General features: G+C 40.3%; 1 protein-coding gene across 3 annotated transcripts in view; it reads left to right on the top strand.

Moving 5' to 3' along the window:
• ORC3 (origin recognition complex subunit 3) overlaps positions 1 to 19,707 on the top strand; it is a 77,741-nt gene that overhangs the window by 26,750 nt on the left and 31,284 nt on the right. For all 3 annotated transcript variants that reach the window (XR_004645188.1, XM_034766064.1, XM_034766063.1), the window contains exons 8-13: positions 6 to 165; positions 1,095 to 1,208; positions 2,362 to 2,495; positions 2,922 to 2,985; positions 11,979 to 12,095; positions 13,045 to 13,124. Coding sequence is in view for 2 of the 3 variants with exons in the window: in XM_034766064.1 (XP_034621955.1) it covers positions 6 to 165; positions 1,095 to 1,208; positions 2,362 to 2,495; positions 2,922 to 2,985; positions 11,979 to 12,095; positions 13,045 to 13,124 (669 nt within the window). In the remaining variant the exon portion in view is untranslated. The remainder of the gene's footprint in view (positions 1 to 5; positions 166 to 1,094; positions 1,209 to 2,361; positions 2,496 to 2,921; positions 2,986 to 11,978; positions 12,096 to 13,044; positions 13,125 to 19,707) is intronic.

Raw genomic sequence — 19,707 nt, 5'->3', positions numbered from 1 at the left:
TCTAGTCAGCACATACATGAATTCCCTCTTGTACTCATTTTTGGAATTGCCACGTCTCCAATGATCATCCACAGGTTACTTCCTCACTCTGTTTCTTCTCTGCTGTGTATAGAGCTTTTCCAGTCTCTTTCCTGCAAGGAGCACCTGGCTACAGTAATTGACAAGGTAATTCCATTTCTAGATAAATGAGGGGGGAATAGATGTGTACAAGTATGGTGTATGTATACATAGCATCTTATGCTTTAAAAGTAGACTAGTGTGAAGCTTTTAAAGTGGGATCTGTTCTTGAGAGCCATGTTCTGAATATTGTCTCTGTATACCCATGTCTTTAAGCTCACTTACATATGTTGAGAGTTTCCTTTTCACACGTGTTGGAGACATTCAGAAATTATTCAGTACGTATCTTCACTTCTCGTTTGTATTAACGTTCATGCACACACAACTATATGGTTTTCATTCACTCCCCTTTATTATAGTGCTGCTTTGAAGTAAGATTCACTTAGTTCTAAATAGGGATGGCTTCACATAGCTTATATTTACACTGAATATTGCAGCTAATGTGAATTCTGCAGCCCCTTGAAAATGAGCAGAATTATCCAAATCTAAGGTCCCATCATGCAGACACTTTGCTCGTGTGATTTCAGTGGAATGCATTTGTAGAGTGCCAGCAGAACTATTGCATATGCTTGCAGAAAGTAGTTTTGTCCCAGAAACCTGCTATAATATTTGTTCTATCATTCATAATTTGAAAAATTATGGGTAAAATTAATGTCAAGTTTGAACATAACTAAAATCAGACAATATAAAGTTCAGGATGTGGTGGAATCATGAGCTTTAAATAAGTGTGTGTGTTTTTGCAGCAATGGAAATAAATGTGGTTTGGCTGAAGATGACTACATGCGTTAATTGATTAATATAGTTTAATTTTAGCACATTCTGAGAGTTGAACCAAACGCTGCTTTGCTATTTCCATATTCAAGAAGGAACATTATTATAATTAGCTGTTGCTACTAGCAGTTACATTTACCTTGAAATGTAATCTATTCTGGTAACATTTAGCAAGGAAATAATTTTTTTCCCTTTGTCTCCTGCAGCTACTTCTGACAACTCAGTTTCCCTTTAAACTAAGTGAGAAAGTGTTGCAAGTCCTAATCAACATATTTTTGTACCATGATTTCTCTGTCCAGAACTTTATCAAAGGATTTCAGGTAAGCAGGAGTAAGACGAATTTCAATTACAGATAGGCGGTGGTGAAAATGCAATAGGATTACTCCCTGGCGGCAGACTTGTACTCAGTTTTTTATGGCCTGATTTTACTCCCATTGAAGTCAGTGGCAAAATTCCCATTGAATACTATAACTGAAATCAGGTCTCTAGATAGGTTTTTTTTGGAAATGGGAAAGCTGTTGGGAAGCTAGCAGGAATTGTGGGAAGGCAGTTTAGAAACCGCTTATTCTGTGGCACAATCGTATGAATAAAAAATTAGAAACAAAAAAAGAGAATCTACCTGAAAGGGTAGAAACAAATTTTGTATGTATTAATTTTATAGGTATTCTTTGATTCTTTCAATTTTGCATGCTAATACTAAAAAAACTTCAATCGTGTAAAGAACTTTCTGACAGGAAAAAGCTTTCCATCTCAATATACCTGCCCAGTTTTTGTACTACTACCTTTTTTTTTTTTTTCCCCCAGAATGACTGTGGTGCAGTCTTTCAGAAAAATTGCATTGAGTCAGAAGGATGTTTTCTGCTATACTGTAAGGCCCCAGACCTGCAAACACTTACACACTTAGTCAGTGGAGCAACTCAAAGTAGCATAGTTAAGCACATTTGTAAATGTTTACAGGATCAGATATGTGAAATGTGGGAACTTGTCTTGTTCCATTGCTTCATTTAATGCATTCTAGCTAACGTTTGTGCCTTAAATGATACACTCTTTACTTGGTGCTTTGGCATTTGTGAGGTTGGGCCTGGTCACATAACCCAACAAATTATGTAATACCTAACGTAATTGCTGAATTTTGCTATTATTCAAAGAATAAATAAATCAAGTAATAATTGAGCAGCTATAGATCTCATATAAAACAAAAAGCAATTGACTGAATGATATGGGCAGCAGAAAATGGCAAAATGAGGTTGCCTGTATTATTCATTGAATAATAATCAACCACCTCTAGTGACAATGGAAAGTAGAAGATTATTAATGTAATCTGATGTGTTGACTGAGTAGACTCTAAAATTTTTAAATAAATGTCATTTTAGCAATTGTTAATAAATTGCTTAGCTTATTTAAATGCTAGGACACTGCAAGGAGAGTAAACTGCATAGATATTACAAGTTTTTACTGCATTGTCTCTTTCAGCTGTCTGTTGTGGAGCATTTCTATTCCCAGCCCCTCAGTGTGTTGTGCTGCCAGCTCCTGGAAGCTAAGAAGAGAGTAAATTCTTTATCTCACAATCAGTGTGAAAACATTCGAAGCCTGCCATCTTTTAGAAGGTAAAGGAGAAATAAATATTTTGAAAGTCCTATATTCAATGAGCATTTTTAAAAAAAATACTTGTAAATACAGCATTGTGAAAGGTGTAATTACATGTGCGTATGTTACACAAAACAGGGACAGTTGTGAATTACTTCTGAAATTCTTCAATCTCTTGTCTAAAGAATGCAGCTTTTATTTTGTGTAAAATCTGCTGTAAAATCCTTCTGTTGAAAGATCCATTTTTTCCTTTTGTCCTTCGTGTAGAAACATATTCTTTTGACAAATGATCTAATCAGTTGAGAAGTTATGGCAGACCCAGGACTTAAACTGCAGGATTTTGTAGTGGCCACAGACCCAACAGAATACTGACCACCACCATTTTTAAAACTATGTATTGTGTAACTTTATATTATACCAATATTTTTGTTTGGTTTTTACTTCAGATATGTGGAAAGTCAAGTCTCAGAAAAACAAATTGCACTTCTGACTGAAGACAGTTTTTTAAAGGTAAAGTGTAAAAACATTTGGGGGATAGGAACAACCTTCCAAAACCACCATCTTTTTGTATGAAAAGGGATAGAAAACTAAGGTAGAACTTGGTTCTGTGTAGCATCTTTCATTTTGTAGATATCCTAAAACATGTCTAATGATTTGAGAGCTGGGCTTTAGATCTACATGATAGTCCCAATTCTACTCTGTGGTGTGTTGGGCAGGTCCCTCAGCCTTTCTGTGCATTGAGTTTACCATCTGTAAAATGGGTAAAATAATTACCAGGGAGGTTGTGGGGCTCAATTATTTAGGACCCACTCTTACTACTTATTCAGGCAAAAAAACCCATGAAACTCAATGGAGTGTTTGCCAGAACAAGGGACGAATAATTATCCTGCAGGCTGTTCCATATGTGGGCTCGTGTACTTTGTGTAGATCTCCATTAAAATCAATCAGACTGCCTATGGATACAAAGTGTTCACTCACGCTAAACAGAATTTCAGGACTGGGGCCTTAATTTATAAAGCACTTTTAAAATCTTCAGATGCATGTCCAATATAAATGTTTTACAAAATGAGCTAGATATAAGTGATAAGTGACAGTGTAAGTAAATGTTACAGCTGTTGTAGGTGTAGCCATGACTCTCACACTGCCATAAGCATAAAAATTTGTTTTACAGAGAAATGTTAACTCAGGAGACCTAGTTTATCCTGTACTCATTTTGAGTATGCTCTTTTCCTACCAAGACAGCACCTAGGCTGCCATAAAATCCAAGGATCAGCATTTCTTTTAGTTGCTTAAATGTGCATTTTTAGTTTCCAGTCTAGTTTTAAACATTTTAAAATCACTTCAGGATTAAACCGTTTTAACACGTTTTTGCAGGCCAGTGTTAGTGGGGCTAAATCATGTTAAAATAAATTGAATAAAGTGTTCAAGATTACAAGTACATAAGGGAGCGACAAGGTTTACTTGTAAGCTAACTATATCTCCAGGCTGCTAGCAGAACTTTTGAAGGGATATGATCTGTTTCTCTAAAACATTTTTATATGGACTTTTGAAGACCTTGCCATGCCTTAGTGAAGGCCTTACGCTGCCTTCCCTGACTGAGTGACATTTGATCTGCTCAGCACCTTTGGGCTGATATACCACCTCATTCCAAAGTTAAGTTATTAATTATTTGTATTAATATAGCACCTAAGGGCCCCAGTGATAGATCAGTACTCCATTATGTTACGTTTGTACAAACACAGAACAAAAAGATGACCCTGCCCCAAAGAGCTTACAATCTAAGTATGAGACAGGAGACGGGAGTACAAGGAAATATTGAGACCATACTCATGAGACCACAGGATACTCATGAAACCACAGCATGATAGGCAGTGGTATCAGTATACCAGCAGTGAAAACTGTTGTCAAGTTTTTTGTAGCCTTCATGGACAAAGGAGAGTTTTAAGTAGGGATTTGAAGGTGGATAATAGGGTAGCTTTGCAGCTGTTTATGGGAGATCCTCACAGGTATGAGGGGCAGCATGGGAGAAAGCACAAAGGCGCTTGTTTGAAAATTTAGTAAGTGGGCAATGAAAGCTGGCATCATGGGCCAGTTGGAAGTGAGGATGAGAGAGGATCGGTAGGGTAGGGATAGGCCATGAAGAACCTTGAAAGTGAAGACAAGCAGCTTATGTCTGATGTGGTGATAAAGATGATGAAATGAATGGAGGGATCCAAAGAGAGAGGTGACACAGCCAGTGCAACAAGCTAGAAAAATGACCTATGGAGCAGCATTCTGGATGGCTCTGAGCAGGGTAAGATTGCATTCATCCTGACCAAAGTGAGGGATATGCACGGATCAAGATTAGAAATGATGAGAGGATGGACTAGAATTTTAGCTGTGTGGATGAATAGGACAGGCCATGTCTTAAAGATGTTATGGAGATAGCAAAATTTAAACAGACTGGATGTAAGGACCTAGACTGAGGTCTAAGTTGAAGTTGATGCACAGACTATGGGCCCGAGTGACAGGCAAGATGGTGGTTTTGTTCAGAGTGATAGAAAAAGGAGATGTGGAGGGAGGATTAAGAACTCTATTTTAGCAATTTTGAGCTTGAGATGACAGCTAGACATCCAAAAGGAAACATCAGAGGTACAGGCCAAGATTTTAATTTGCACAGAAGGCAACAGATCCGGAGTAGAGAGACCAATCCGGAGTAGAGGTCTGTGGTCATCAGCATGGAGATGCATTGGAAGTTGAATTTGTGTTTGCAGAGATAAAGCTTAGAAGGAGAGTAGAAGACAAGGGGACTGAGGACAGAACCATGTGGAACCCCCGAAAAAGTTGGAGGGCAGTTGAGGAGGATCCTCCAAAGCATGTGCTAAAGGAGTGATTAGAGATATAGAAGGAGAACCAGGAGAGGGCAGAGTCATGGAAGCAGCCAAGGGAGGACAAGACGCCAAGAAGAGCATGGTTGCCAGTGTTGAAGGCAGCTCATTTGTCAAAGAGGAGGAGATGGAGTACTGGTTCTGAGCTTTGACCAGGAAGAGGTCATTAGAGACTTTAACAAACTGGTTTTAACGTAGTACGAGGGGCAGAATCTGGATTAGAGGGTCTAGGATGGAATTGGAAGAGAGGAATACTGGACAGTGCTTATAGATGACATGTTCAGTGAATTTAGAGAAGAAAGAGAGATGCAGCGATAGTTGGAGAGGCAAGTGGAATCAAGTACAGTGGAACAGTGATTGTATTTGAAAGGAAAGAGACAGAGGAGAGTGAGGTTAAGGAGAACAGTTAAGGGAGTGAGTGAGAGGGAGATCAGGGGATGGAATGGGATCGGGTAACTGCCGGGGTAAGTGGAGGGGTTAGAGGAGGATAGCAGACGAGAAACTTCATGCTTCTGTGATGGGAGGAGGAGAGAATTGTAGAAGGCATGCTGAGGGGAGGGGGAAGTTCCCTGTCCTATTTTGTCCGTTTTCTCTTGGAAGACAGCAGCAAGATCCTGTGCAGAGAATAGAAATGGAGGAAGGAAAGCTTTGAGGAATGAGTCCAAGATAGTGAAAAGGTGACTGAAATTGCAGGCTTGGGATTCAGTTAAATTGGAGTAGTAGAGCTGTTTAGCTAGGAAGATGGCAAATTTGAAGAGTAGTGAACATATCTGTATTGGAGGAAGTCAGCCTGGTCACAGGATTTCTGCCAGAGATGCTCTGCAGTGTAAGAGCAGAAGCAGCAGATATTGGGGTGAGTCAGCACTAGGGGTTAGTAGGGCAGACACTGTGAAGGGAGAGAGGGACAAAAGCAAGTGGAAGATGGTGAAGCATGCAGAGAATAAACAACTCTGGTGGAAGAGAGGGCAGAGTGGAGAGGGCTGAGAGTAGATGAGAAATCATTAGTGTTGATGGATGAAGTCACTGAAATGCTGAGTGACAAGATGGGAAGAAGGGCTCATGGATGACACTGAAAAAGACCAGGTGATGATCCAAGAAGGGGAACTCAGCAACAGAAAGATCAGAGAGAGAGGAGTGCTTGGTGAAGACCAACTCAAGGGAATGGCCTTTTTGATGAGTGGGAGAGTTGAAAGAATGCTGCAGGTAAATGAAGAGATGAGGACAAGAAATGGGTGGCTAAGGGGTCAGATGGGTATCAACATGGAAGCTGAAGTCGCAGAGAATGAATGTGGGAGATTGTCAGGAGAGAAAGAGTGTGTGCCAGGAGTCAAAGGCAGAAAGGAAGTCTGATGGGGAGATATAGAAGACTGTGAGCAAAGCTTGGTGAATGGGCAGCATGATGGCTGATGAAATTCAGTGTTGATAAATGTAAGTTAGTGCAAATTAGAAGTAGTCATTGAACTATTTATGCATATTGCTGGGTTCTAAATCAACTGCAATCACTTGGGTGGGTGTAGCGGGGGAGGTCTGTTCCTCTGTGTACAGCTGTGGTGGGGGGGGAAAGAAAAAAACAACCAAACAAAAAGAAAAGATGTATAAAGAATGGAATCAACAGTAATACTGAAAATATTATAATATTATACGGAAATATATAATAATATTATATTATATAATGACTTTATATAAAATTATGATATTACCATCACTTGGAATACTGTGTTCAGCTGTGGTCATCCCATCTGAAAAAAGACAGCAGGGGTTTGGAGGAAGGCAATAAAAATTATTGTTTCTTTTGAAAGAGTCCCTTCTGAAAAGAGATTGAAAAGGCTGTTACTGTTTAGTTTAGAGAGGGGATGGCTTAGAGGGGTCATGAGAAAGATAAACAAAATAACCAATGGTTTAAGAAGATAAATCATGTGCTCCTTATTATCCTTTCCCATAACACAAGAGCACGGGGACATTCAATTGCAAGCAATACATTTAAAATTGATAAAAGGAAATACTTCTTTACTGAACACATAACTAACCTGTGAAAATCATTGTCACAAATATAACTGGAAAACGGTTTAGATGTTTGTATGGTTTATGAAAGCATCCACATTTTATTAGATAGGATTATAAAAATAGAGAAACTCTCAGGCTTTGGAGCATAAACCAGCTAAGTGACAGAGTTAATAAATTTCTTCAATGGTAAGGTTATCCACTCTGGAGTTTCTTGCATCTTCCTTTGAAACATCAGGTACCAGCCATTGTTAGAGACAGGCTACTGGATTAGATGGACCATTGGTCTGATTTATTATGGCCATTATCTATGTTTCCAAGTTGCCTGCTTGGAAGTTGAGGAGTATCTCTGCAGCTTCATATAGGCCTCCCTGGATTTATAAAATGTGGACTTTATTATTGGTCACTTTTCCTGAAAATTTGATGTGTGACAGATAATGGAAATCTCATAACCAGAGAGTGGGATGGCTTTCACAGAGTCAAAAGATGCATATATTTTTTTTGTATTCTGAATGCAGTCATGGAATACAGAATTGGAATTAGCTAGTCAGCTGTCTCTTAAGGAGAAATTCTTAAAGCAGACAGAGAGAACCTATTTATTTATAATGAGTTCACTTTTTATTGTGATCTGTTCTATTAGTATTTCTGCAGTAGAATAAGAGAGGAAGTTTTCTTAGTAAACAAACCAAGAGGTAGCAGATCACAAGCCCACTGCTGTGAAACCTGGCAACTTGTGCAATACTTCCAAGGAAGTGATATCCATTTGACAACAATCCATATTCTAACAGCCATGAAATGCCAAGCAGAAGTCCTTGGCGTGATAAAGATCTGCCTTCATGAGGGGGAATAGAAACAACTAGTCTCTGATCAGATGTTTCATCTCTGTCACAGATCTGTTTGCCACCACATATAATTCTAAGCTAGAAAGTTTCTGACAAGCAATCTTTCAGAAGTCATAAAGATGTTGTTCTGATTGATGTCTTTCTGTTCTACTGATCCTAAGATCTCAAACTAAGACAGTTTGGAAAACAGATAGCTTCTATAATCCCACACTGACCCTAGAAGATAATGAATTGTTACAGTTAAATTCATCTTGCCAGTAACTCTTCTCCCTCCTCCCCCAGTAAAATAACCAGCCATTACTGCAATAACCTCTTCTGCAGATGGGCTGCTGCTGAGAGGAGGAATCTAAACATATAAATTCTCTAACAGAGTATTACTTACTCTGCAGTCAGCCAGAAAAGGATCTATAAAGTCAGCGTGTAGCCAAGTGAATGATTTTTCTTTCTACAATTCACAGAGGAGTTAAAAACAATAAATCCCCCTATGCTCTTTATTTTGGTCTAGCTGACAGAACTTTCTATTCTGCCCTTCAAATAAGGTTTATTATATTTTGCTGATGTCCCATTTGAGCATTCTACAAATGGATTGAAAAGCTTAAAACAAAGGAAGCATCAATTTTAATATTGAATGTCCAAAAAGACTTAAACTGAGTTTCTTCATAAACACCATTTCACCATCTTGGGATTTAAGACTCTTCCACAGATCAAAAACCCCTTTCATGTCCACAATGATTTAAGTTCATCTTTCTCTCCTGGAAAACAGAAATCATAGTAACTATAACCTCTGCTAGAAGGTTGGGGAGCTGCAACCAATAACACTGCCTCATCAATTTTCCCATTGTTTCCCCGTCTTACAAAATATAAAGCTTGCATAAAACTAGACCCAACATTCTTCATTTGGGAAGTATCTTATTTTATTTAAAGATTGAAATGAAATTACACTAAATAGTTTTTTGTGAGGTTTTTTTGTTTTGTTTTGTTAATTTTTAAATTCTGACACAAGTACCTAAATAATGAAGGATATGATCTCATACTAGACAGTCTTTCCAGAATGGAGTGGAATGAAACTATTTTGTTTTAAGACATCTGCTAAGGAAATGCCAGCTTCCTTTTCTGTGTACTAAGAAAATAGCGATCCAAGTCACAGTAATGCAAATGTTTAATCTCAGTCCAGTCATTGCCTCACTTGCTCTGTTTCCTTAATAACAGAAAGGACATTATGAACTTATTGTCCATCAAATGAGAAAAAAAAAACGGTCATGTATCAAAAGGAAAGGATTTGGCTTTAGATCCATCAGCCACAAGGCACTGCTTGTTGAAGTTATAGCTATGCCAAGGAGCTATGTGGCACCAGGGGAAAAAATCAGAGCTACTGTTGGATGTTCTTTCATCTACACTATTGATTTCTCTTACCCAAATATGTAATTGTGGTATGAAGAATAGAACCCAAGACCAAAGTCATTTTTGAAAGTTTGAATGAAAACAGACCAATTAATTTTAGCACTGAGCTTTTCAAGATCACCCCACATTGGTTCAGTGTTCTTTGTGGCTCTAAGCTCCGTGACATACGTTTGGAATTGAATCAAATCTTTTCCAGTACCCAGAGGTGTTTGAATCTGTGGTATTTACCATATATACTCGGTCATAAGCCGAATATTTTTGGTAAAAAAGTGACACGTGAAAGAGCGGGGGTCGGCTTATAAACGGGTCTACACCAAAATTTGATGATTTTAAACTATGGAATCATTGAATTGAATATCGAATACATTGTCATTTTGTTTACCTGGAGCGTTCACAGGCACGGAACCCCTCAGCTCCCTGTGGCCGCGGTTCGCCGTTCCCAGCCAATGGGAGCTGTGGGAACTTCCTGCATTTTGTTAGCCATCTGCACTAATCAGTTTCACAGCCTGCATATCTGAGAACAGAAAGAGAGATCTCTTATATGTTCAACAAAATACAAGGGCACACATGTATGGAATAAGTCTGCTTTTAATGAGTCTTTTTAAAGCAAAGGTGGTGAAATGGCAGGCTAGGATAGACATCATTGGTTCCTGGCCATCCAAAAAAAGATACTTGACCTAGCTTTACTTAGACCTTAATATAACAGGAACCACTTAGATGATGAGAGACCAGTTATAGGTTTACACTGTGGTTGAGATCCTCTGTCCTGCTGTGGTTCTTTTATGCCAGGAAAAAGGGCCAAAACAGCATAAAAGGAACCCTAAAAGCTCATTATGTAGTCAGGGGAGGATTCCTTGGGCACAGGCACTTCATAAGATTTCCATGAGGCTGCCTTCCAAGGACTCCCTTGTAAGCTCTAGCACAGGGGATGTGCTGGGGGCAGGATGGGCATGTTAGGGACAATGTTGCAATGCACAGCACTCTGGGGATTCGAGACTGTGCTGTGGCCCACCCTTGGGGCAATCTGGGAAAAATGTGTAGTTTAGACAGACACCAATGGCTGTCTAAGGTACACTGTGGGCCTTCCCTCCCTGAGAGCAACCCAGGATCAGGAGGGCAGAAAGATGGCTTAAAGCTACCATAGTCCTGTCTACCCTAGATTGGGAGTTTTAGAACAGAATCTCACCCTATCTGCAGAAACAGAACCACGACCTTTTTGTTCATTTACAACTGATGTACTTCCAGTCTCAGTGTTATAAATCCAAGTGCTGCATAAGTAAGTTATCTATATTATTTTCAGTCTTTACAATGGAGCGAATGTTATTTACATTTTTCCAAATATAAGTACTTCTTTTTTGTTGTGCAGAAAAGCTTTTGCCTTAATTAGTATTGCTTTCAGTTGAGCTAGCAAGTGCAGGGGGAATATATATATTTTTTCACTTGAACTAGTTCATTCAAAGTTGAGAAACCATTTAGGAGCTGAAAAAGCAGAAAAGCTTGTTTACCTCTTCCAGTCTATGAATAAAAAACAGCTGGTGAGGATGAGATCTACTAATTCTAAAAATTTGAAGGACATAGGATAGATTTTCAAAGGTATTTAGTCACCTAAAAATGCAGAGGCACCTAATGGGATTTTCAAAAATGCTTAAGTAGGTCCAGTGCCTACCTCTCATTGATTTCAGTGGGAATTAGGCATGTAAACTGCTCAGGCACTTTTGAAAATCTCTTTGTCTCTAAATATCTTTTTCTGGTCACCATGGGCCAGGTTTTCAATCTGTCAAGTCATTAACTACATTTAATATTTCCTTTGTTTTAATAAATCAGTTTTAAATTAAACTGCTGGTTTTTGTTTATTTTTAATTTAATTCCAATTTCTGTCCAAATGCAGTTTGACACAAAGCATGAATAAGACATTATCATCTAGTAAATAGGAAATACATCATTTCTAACATAATACAAATCTGAAAAAATAAGAATCTGAATAAATGTATTTTGAGCCACATAATTGCTTAAATAAATGTGTATAGATAGTTTGTCCTGCTGATTAGCAAAAAGAAGTACTAAATCGAGTATAAAGACCATATTTAGTTGCAAATCAACATGTTTTAATGATTATATCAACCAATGAGAATGAATCTTTCTTTAGGAAAATAACTAAAAAGGTACAAATGTGAAACAAGATTGAAATCAATTATTTAAATCAAGATTTCCTGCTTGCTGATTTAAATCATGATTAAAATCACTTTGATGTAAATCAGTCCCTCCTAGTTTGACAGAACTTTAGGGTTCCCTTAAAATATTTTATTTATGTTTTGATATTTTGTGATTTTCATACTGCTTTGTTCTGGTGGATATTGAACTACTTTGTTAAACTCTTATTCTGTCATTTTAGGAGGTAACACAGACATTACTGGAAGACTTGCATATTTACCATGAAAATTATTTCACAGTTCTGAGATGTCTTCATGTTTTCACAACTTCCCTTCCAAAGTACCCTTTGGGCAAACAGGTGAAGTACCATCATTCCCTGGACCTCTCTCGTTTCATGGTTGACATCTTTACAAATTTGAAGTCCACTCCTTCCTTCCCTCTCCACTCCTCTTTTCCTCCATGCCCTTCCCACATACAGTCAGATATTTTTGTCTTTATTATGGACTGGGGGAACAGCACATCATTTCTTTAACAATGCCTATAATACTTTGTTGTGAGTAAACAGCAGAGGGCTTGTAGGGAGAAGCAGATGCACAGAACAGCCAGTGCCTGTGTGATGTGTTCGGCTTTTATGCATCTGGATTTCTCATATGTAATACAGACAGTTTTCCATTCCTCCTATCATCAATCAGCTGGTTGCCTAATGGTTAGATTCAGATGAGAATTAACATCCTTTTGGCAGGAACAACATAGCAGTGATGGGACAGTCATGGGTATTCTTAGTAGTTAGTTGTATATTGACTTGCATTAGAGCTCTGGTATGACCAAACTCAACTTCTCATACCAAGCAGTTATTTTTGTCCCACATTCTCCTATTAATGCTACAGAACATTCCATGATGTGCATTTCCACATTGATTCTAGATGTATCAGGTACATTGTTACTAGATGTGGATCTTAGCTGTGAATTCACTCTGAATTTTCCCAAACATTAGGAATGTGGAATGTTTGAATCAGAGGTTTTGATTCAGGTTCGTTTCTAATCCCTGCATTCCCATCACCCGAATGGACCCTGTTAAAACATAGTGCTGAGCGGCAAGCATATTCTTGCCACACTGAGGGCCTAGTCCCAAGAGATGCTGAATGCCTTCACCTCAAATTGCAGTCAGTGAGAGTTGAGAGCACTCAGCTCCTCACAGGATCACTCTTTGAATGAGTCAGTCATTGTTTTGAAAAGTGAATGTAAAACTAACCCATTACTTGTTTTGTAAAACATTGTATTCCCTTTACTCATATACTGGTTCATAGATCAGAGAGCTGCACTGTGCATGTTTGGGAAAGAGTGTGTGGGAAACAGAAGAATATGGGTCAACTGTTCAGTTACTAAGGTAATCTTTCTCCTTTCCATTTTCTTGTTTTGTTTTAGACATGTAGAATATCTTCCATCTGTTTCTCTAGAACTTTACATTTAGAACTGTGCTGGACAAGAAGTTTTGCAATGGACTAGATTGATTGATTGAAAATATAATTGGCTATCATTTTTAATTTGCGTGCCTGTTCTTTTGAGTGGAACCGCCAGAAGCTGTATGAGGCTAGATTCTGATATCTTTCCCTCATGCTGATTACTCCCTGAGTAGTCCTATTGAAGTCATTGAGACTACTCAACCTGAATGAGAGTATCAGAATCTGGACTTTGGTAATTTGTTTGGAATATTTGTTTAAATGATGTTCTTTTTTAATTAGATCTTCATAATTTGATTAATAAAATTGTTGCACTCTTTTGTGATACTCTTTTGTTAACAGTCAAGAAACATTATCAGTGTTGTTTGCAGTGATATTGTAGCCATGTTGGTCCCAGAATATTAGAGAGAAAAGGTGGGTGAGGTCATATCTTTTATTGTACCAACTTCTGTTGGCGAACGAGAGAAATGTTTGAGCTACGCTACCCCTCTGTCAGTTCAAGTCAGCAGCAGCAAGGACCAGGTTCAATATCTGGGGATTCCTCTTAATACTACAAAACAGAACTAGTTCTAGCCCCCACCCAATAATCTGGGAAAACAAAACACCATCCCTGGGCATCTCTAAGAGGCAGTCCTTCCCCACTGTCAATCACTGAGCCTGTGTATAACAAAAGAAAACTTTTATTAAAAGGGAGAGGGAACCCAGCATTAATTTGGGAAAACACTTCAACCATGATTCAAAAGCATGTAACCGGAAGCAAACACCCACCCTACAGTACATTAGGCAGCGTCCTTTGCCTCAGTATCCCACCTTGTGGTATGAAAGTCCAGTGCCTTTAACATGCCACTCCCCTTTCCCTCCGCTGCACCTCACTCACAGTGATTGTGCTTGGTCACTGAAGACCTAGAATTCAGAGGTGCTTTCACATGGCTTCACTTCCCAGCCCTAAAAGGATGCTGCTGCTGCTGCCTCTACAACTGTCTCACTGTTGCCGATTCCCGCAGTGCAGGATTGGGATCCTGTGGGGTCCTGCAGGGTCCGCTGCCATACTAACGAGAGCGCGACAGGAGTCGGATTAAAAATAGTCATGTGTAGGGCTCTAGCTCTCACCTCTGCCACTGTTATCTCTGCTGCTGCTCAGCTCTGCCACTTATCGCTGCTGCTTGCTGCTCACTGCCACTTCTGCTATGTTCTGAGGCTCCATCATTTAGCCCAGCTCTTAGTGATTTCACTGGGTAACGGGAAATCTAAAGAACTCTCTGTAGCTTGAAAGCTAGTCTCTTTCGCAACAGAAGTTGGTACAATAAAAGATATTACCTCATCCACCTTGTCTCCCAGTGTTGGCAAGCCAAATGCTCTGAAAGTTACAATAATGTGTTCCAAGTGACCTGCTTACAGCTTTATTATTTTTCTTCATAGAATGCTTTACAGGTTTGCATTTCATCTTTAGGATGGCCCCTACATAATATTTTCTTTAGCATTGTAATTGCAGTAAAGGTTCCACCAAATCAAGTTTTCCTGTTGACTAGCAGTGTTTAAAATAAAAACAATATCAAAGCCAATTTTTGAAAAGATATGATGTGGTTGCCACTTTACAGTTACAAACATTTGTGAAAATTTTCTCTATGATGGCAGGTGATCAGGTGCAAATATCATGAAATGCTCAGTTAATAGGATTTCATGTTGCTGGCATACAAGAAAGGAGCGGATAGGCACAGAGTTGGGGTAATGGGGTATCCTTCGAGGGCTCTGTGCATTTCCACTTATGGGATTTGGCACCTCTGACATGGAGCTATGAACTGCATAGAAAAGCCATGTATTTTGAGGGGTGCAAGAGTGCTCTCCCACTAGGATGATGTCCTTGCTTCTCTCTATACATTGGAGTGACACAGTTCCTTTGCTGCCTCTGCAGAGAGCTGAATGGAACTCTCTCATGTCCACAAGCTAGTTAGCTTTTTACTATTCGTTACTGTAGGGATCAGAGTATTGGCGGTCATGCCTTGTAGTCAGTCAGGAGCCAGGATCTGGAACCAGCGGTTGGAGCTTGAGACAGAGTCCAAAGTCAAGTGAAGGATTGAAGTCAGAGTCAGACTAAGGATGAGCCAGGGGCCAACCTGGAGTTGGAGTAAGGAGTTAAACCAGGGGGCAAAGCTGGCATTGGATAGGGTGGAGGAGCAGGGACTTGGAGCAAGAAAAGTGGGAACCGGGACCAGAGGCGGATCTGGGATAAGGTGGACAGGAACAGGCAGAAGTATAGAGCACAGGAGTCAAGCAAGAAGGCAGGGTCCGAAGTAGCAGGCAGAGATCCACCTAGTTGCTTGGACGACTTCTTGTGCCTTCTTCTGGCTTAAGTAGTGCATGTGAACCAATTGGTGGGGCCAAATGATTCACCCAATCAGGAACTTCATAGGCAGAACCTTTGGTGAGCTAGAGCTCCTTTAGCACCCTTCTCTGCTGGTTCCAGTGAGCTGCTGGGTGGTGGCCCAGTGGTGAGATCTGTCATCCCTCATAGTTACTTCATTAGAGTTCTGTAGTATAGTTAGAGTATCTGGAGCCACTTGCCTCGGGTTATCTCTGAGCTATGTTGGGTCCCAAACTTCAGAGAGGGTTCAGCCATCTTTCCTGAGACGAGATGCACACATTTGGTGTCTAGTATGCCTGGGAGAGGCTCACATAGAGTCTCAATGCACTATTTATTTGCCATTTCTTCACCCCTCAGATGAGGAAGTTCAGAGACTTAAGACTGCAACTGCATTTGACTGCCTTAAACCTTCAACTGGACTGTTCTAAAACTCCTTTTTTGAGTTGTGAGGTCTGTCTCTGTGCTGAGGTCTTCTGTGAAGAGTCCTGAAACACACCTTTCTGCCCTTAGTGTCGGCCCCCAGCTCCATCAAAACAGACTACTCTAGCAACACCGTTACGTCCACACTGCTGTTGGCACTGAAAACTCACACACAGCACCATTAGAGTTGACACCAGTTGGTTCCAAGAGTGAGAGAAGCGCTTCCAGATCTCCTTGTAACCTGTTCTTGGGAAGTGAGAGGAAGCATTGATTCACAAAAGGAGCCTAAGGAGAAAAAGAGGAGGTGGTATTGCTTTCCTCCTCCTCTGTTGCTTGTCAACTCCTTACCAGTCTCATCACTGCACTTGGCACACAAGTCTCCTCAACTTGAGGTTCTGTACTTGAGTGATTTAGTCATCTCAGCGGTGCACATATCTCTAACACAGTTGATTTCCCATCTCATGACTGAGGGACCTCTTTCAAAGCTTTTGGCTTGTCTCTGCTGCTTGAAATATTTGTCATTGGTATAGATCCAGAATGCCCTTGAGGAGCATGGGATTCCCTCCAAACTGACCACACAAGCTCTTACAATTGGCTCCTGAGAGCCTTAGCTATCTTCCCTTGCTGAAAGTTCCATTTCCCTGGAAAGATGCCAGGTACCCTGTTAATGTGTCTGTGCCTTCAGGACTCAGTGAAGGCTTTGCTCAGTGCTATCAAAACCAACATGGAACCTATTTCAGCACTGGTGATAACGCTGACACCAGTGCCCCTTGCAGCACTGGAGGCACCTCCATTGGTGCCAAGAGCTTTCCTAGCACTGGTCTTCTCAGGCACCACTGCCTTCATGTTTCAATAAGCACAGATCTGACCAGTGCCATCAGTGCTGGCACAAGCATCATTGCCTCCTCAAAGAGTGACACGTGTATGACGACTGGGAAGAGAGTCCTTCACAGGAAGTGCAGCAGTCACCAATCAAAGAATATACTGATGGTATGTCCTTTAAGGATCAAATTGGGACTTCATTTGTCTCCCCTGCAAACGAATAGAAGCAATTTCAGGAGCTGGTGGGGAGGATGGCTATTACCCTGCAGTTACAGATGAGAGTTTTGGCACCAGATACATCTGATTCTCTTTGTAATATCATGGAATGGCAGACAAAAGGCAAGATCACACTTCCTATTCTCCGAGGACTACTCAGTCCAGCAAAGGACATTTGGCACTCTCCTGTGTCCTCACCACCAGTATATTTGGAGCAAGGGGGTGCTAATTGTATGTATCTTGTACAATTGGAGGCACACTTTTTTTTTTTTTTTAATTTATTTATTAATTGTTACAACGTTCCTTGGCTGATTATCCATGTGTCTGCAGCCCAGGAATTATTTAAAAGTAACAGGGCATCCTTGTGTGTTCCCTTGGCTAGAAAAGGAATAGACTGGATGCTATTGTAGAAAAGGTCTATTCTTCTACTTCTGTGGGTTTCTGTGTGGCAAATTATCAAGCTGTCATGTCCTGATATAACTGTGTTATGGCTTTCCATTAACTCTATACTGGACTCCTTATTGGACGAACAGAAGGAAGCAGCTAAGAGCTTAGGCTGTCCTCAGCATGTCTTGCTATGAAATCTATTGCTTGAGCTATTGGTTAGGTGATATTTAGTTTCCATAACATTAACATTTTAGGAATCATTAAAAAGGGGATAGAGAATAAGACTGAGAATATATTATTGCCCTTATATAAATCGATGGTACGCCCTCATCTCGAATACTGCGTACAGATGTGGTCTCCTCATCTCAAAAAAGATATACTGGCACTAGAAAAGGTTCAGAAAAGGGCAACTAAAATGATTAAGGGTTTGGAACGGGTCCCATATGAGGAGAGATTAAAGAGGCTAGGACTCTTCAGTTTGGAAAAGAGGAGACTAAGGGGGGATATGGTAGAGGTATATAAAATCATGAGTGATGTGGAGAAAGTGGATAAGGAAAAGTTATTTACTTATTCCCATAATACAAGAACTAGGGGTCATCAAATGAAATTAATAGGCAGCAGGTTTAAAACAAATAAAAGGAAGTTCTTCTTCATGCAGCGCACAGTCAACTTGTGGAACTCCTTACCTGAGAAGGTTGTGAAGGCTAGGACTATAACAGAGTTTAAAAGAGAACTGGATAAATTCATGGTGGTTAAGTCCATTAATGGCTATTAGCCAGGACGGGTAAGGAATGGTGTCCCTAGCCTCTGTCTGTCAGAGGATCGAGATGGATGGCAGGAGAGAGATCACTTGATCATTGCCTGTTAGGTTCATTCCCTCTGAGGCACCTGGCATTGGCCACTGTCGGTAGACAGGATACTGAGCTAGATGGACCTTTGGTCTGACCCGGTACGGCCTTTCTTATGTTCTTATTACGCGATTTGGCAGAGCTCAGTTGCCTGGAGATCCTCCACAGTGTTACAGTTACACTGGCGTCCTCACTACCAAACTATGTGGGAGAGATGCACACACTTAGGGAATTACTGATACACCTCTGAATTTGTGATAGTTTTATTAGCAGACTCAGCAATATCACAAACACTACAATGTAGCAAAGTAGATAGAGATAATACAAGCATCAGAACTTGCATATTCACATCATCATCTGCTGGGGATCGCCATAGAAGCTAGAATGACCCATGAGTGGTCCTTGGCTGACAGGTTCTAGGAAATCACCCAGGATCACTCATGGGCGAGTGCCACTTTTTATCAGAGCTTATGGCTCACAGAAAGCCCCTTGGGAGCTGCCACTTGATGTGCCAAGACTACTTCTGCTCCTGCTTTCCTGCCCTGCTAGCCTGGGACTTCGGTGTCCTGCCTGGTTTGAGCCAGACCCGCTAGCCTACTGCAAACCCAGACCCAGGTCTGAACCACATCCCCTAACAGCTGCAGGCTTTTCTGAAAGCAGCTAACAGAAGTGTTCTTGTCTTTAACACTCAGATGCCCAACTCTCAATGGGATCTAAAACCCAAATAAATTTGTTTTACCCTGTATAAAGCTTATACAGGGTAAACTTATGAATTGTTTGCCCTCTATAACACTGATAGAGAGAGATGCACAGCTGTTTGACTTCCCCTCCTCTCCCCCGTATTAATACATACTCTGGGTTAATTAATAAGTAAAAAGTGATTTTTATTAAATACAGAAAGTAGGATTTAAGTGGTTCCAAGTAGTAACAGACAGAACAAAGTGAATTACCAAGCAAAATAAAATAAAACACGCAAGTCTAAGTCTAATACAGTAATACAACTGAGTACAGGTGAAAATCTCACCCTGAGAGATGTTTCAGTAAGTCTCTTTCACAGACTACAAAAAGAACAGGAGTACTTGTGGCCCACGAAAGCTTATGCTCAAATAAATTTGTTAGTCTCGAAGGTGCCACAAGTACTCCTGTTCTTTTTGCAGATACAGACTAACACGGCTGCTACTCTGAAACCTTTCACAGACTGTACGCCTTCCTAGTCTGGGCACAGTCTTTTCCCTGGGTACAGCCCTTGTTCCAGCTCAGGTGGTAACTAGGGGATTCCTCATGATGGCTGCTTCCCTTTGTTCTCTTCCACCCATTTATATATCTTTTGCATAAGGCAGGAATCCTTTGTTCCTCTCTGGGTTCCCACCTCCCCTTCTCAAAGGAAAGACACCAGGTTAAAGATAGATTCCAGTTCAGGTGACATGATCACATGTCACTGCAAGACTTCATTAC

Source organism: Trachemys scripta, chromosome 3, assembly GCF_013100865.1.
Source record: "Trachemys scripta elegans isolate TJP31775 chromosome 3, CAS_Tse_1.0, whole genome shotgun sequence".
In the NCBI taxonomy this organism is placed as follows: Eukaryota; Metazoa; Chordata; order Testudines; family Emydidae; genus Trachemys; species Trachemys scripta.
Note: the sequence above shows the minus strand (reverse complement) of the source record. Positions and strands in the feature narration are given on the sequence as shown.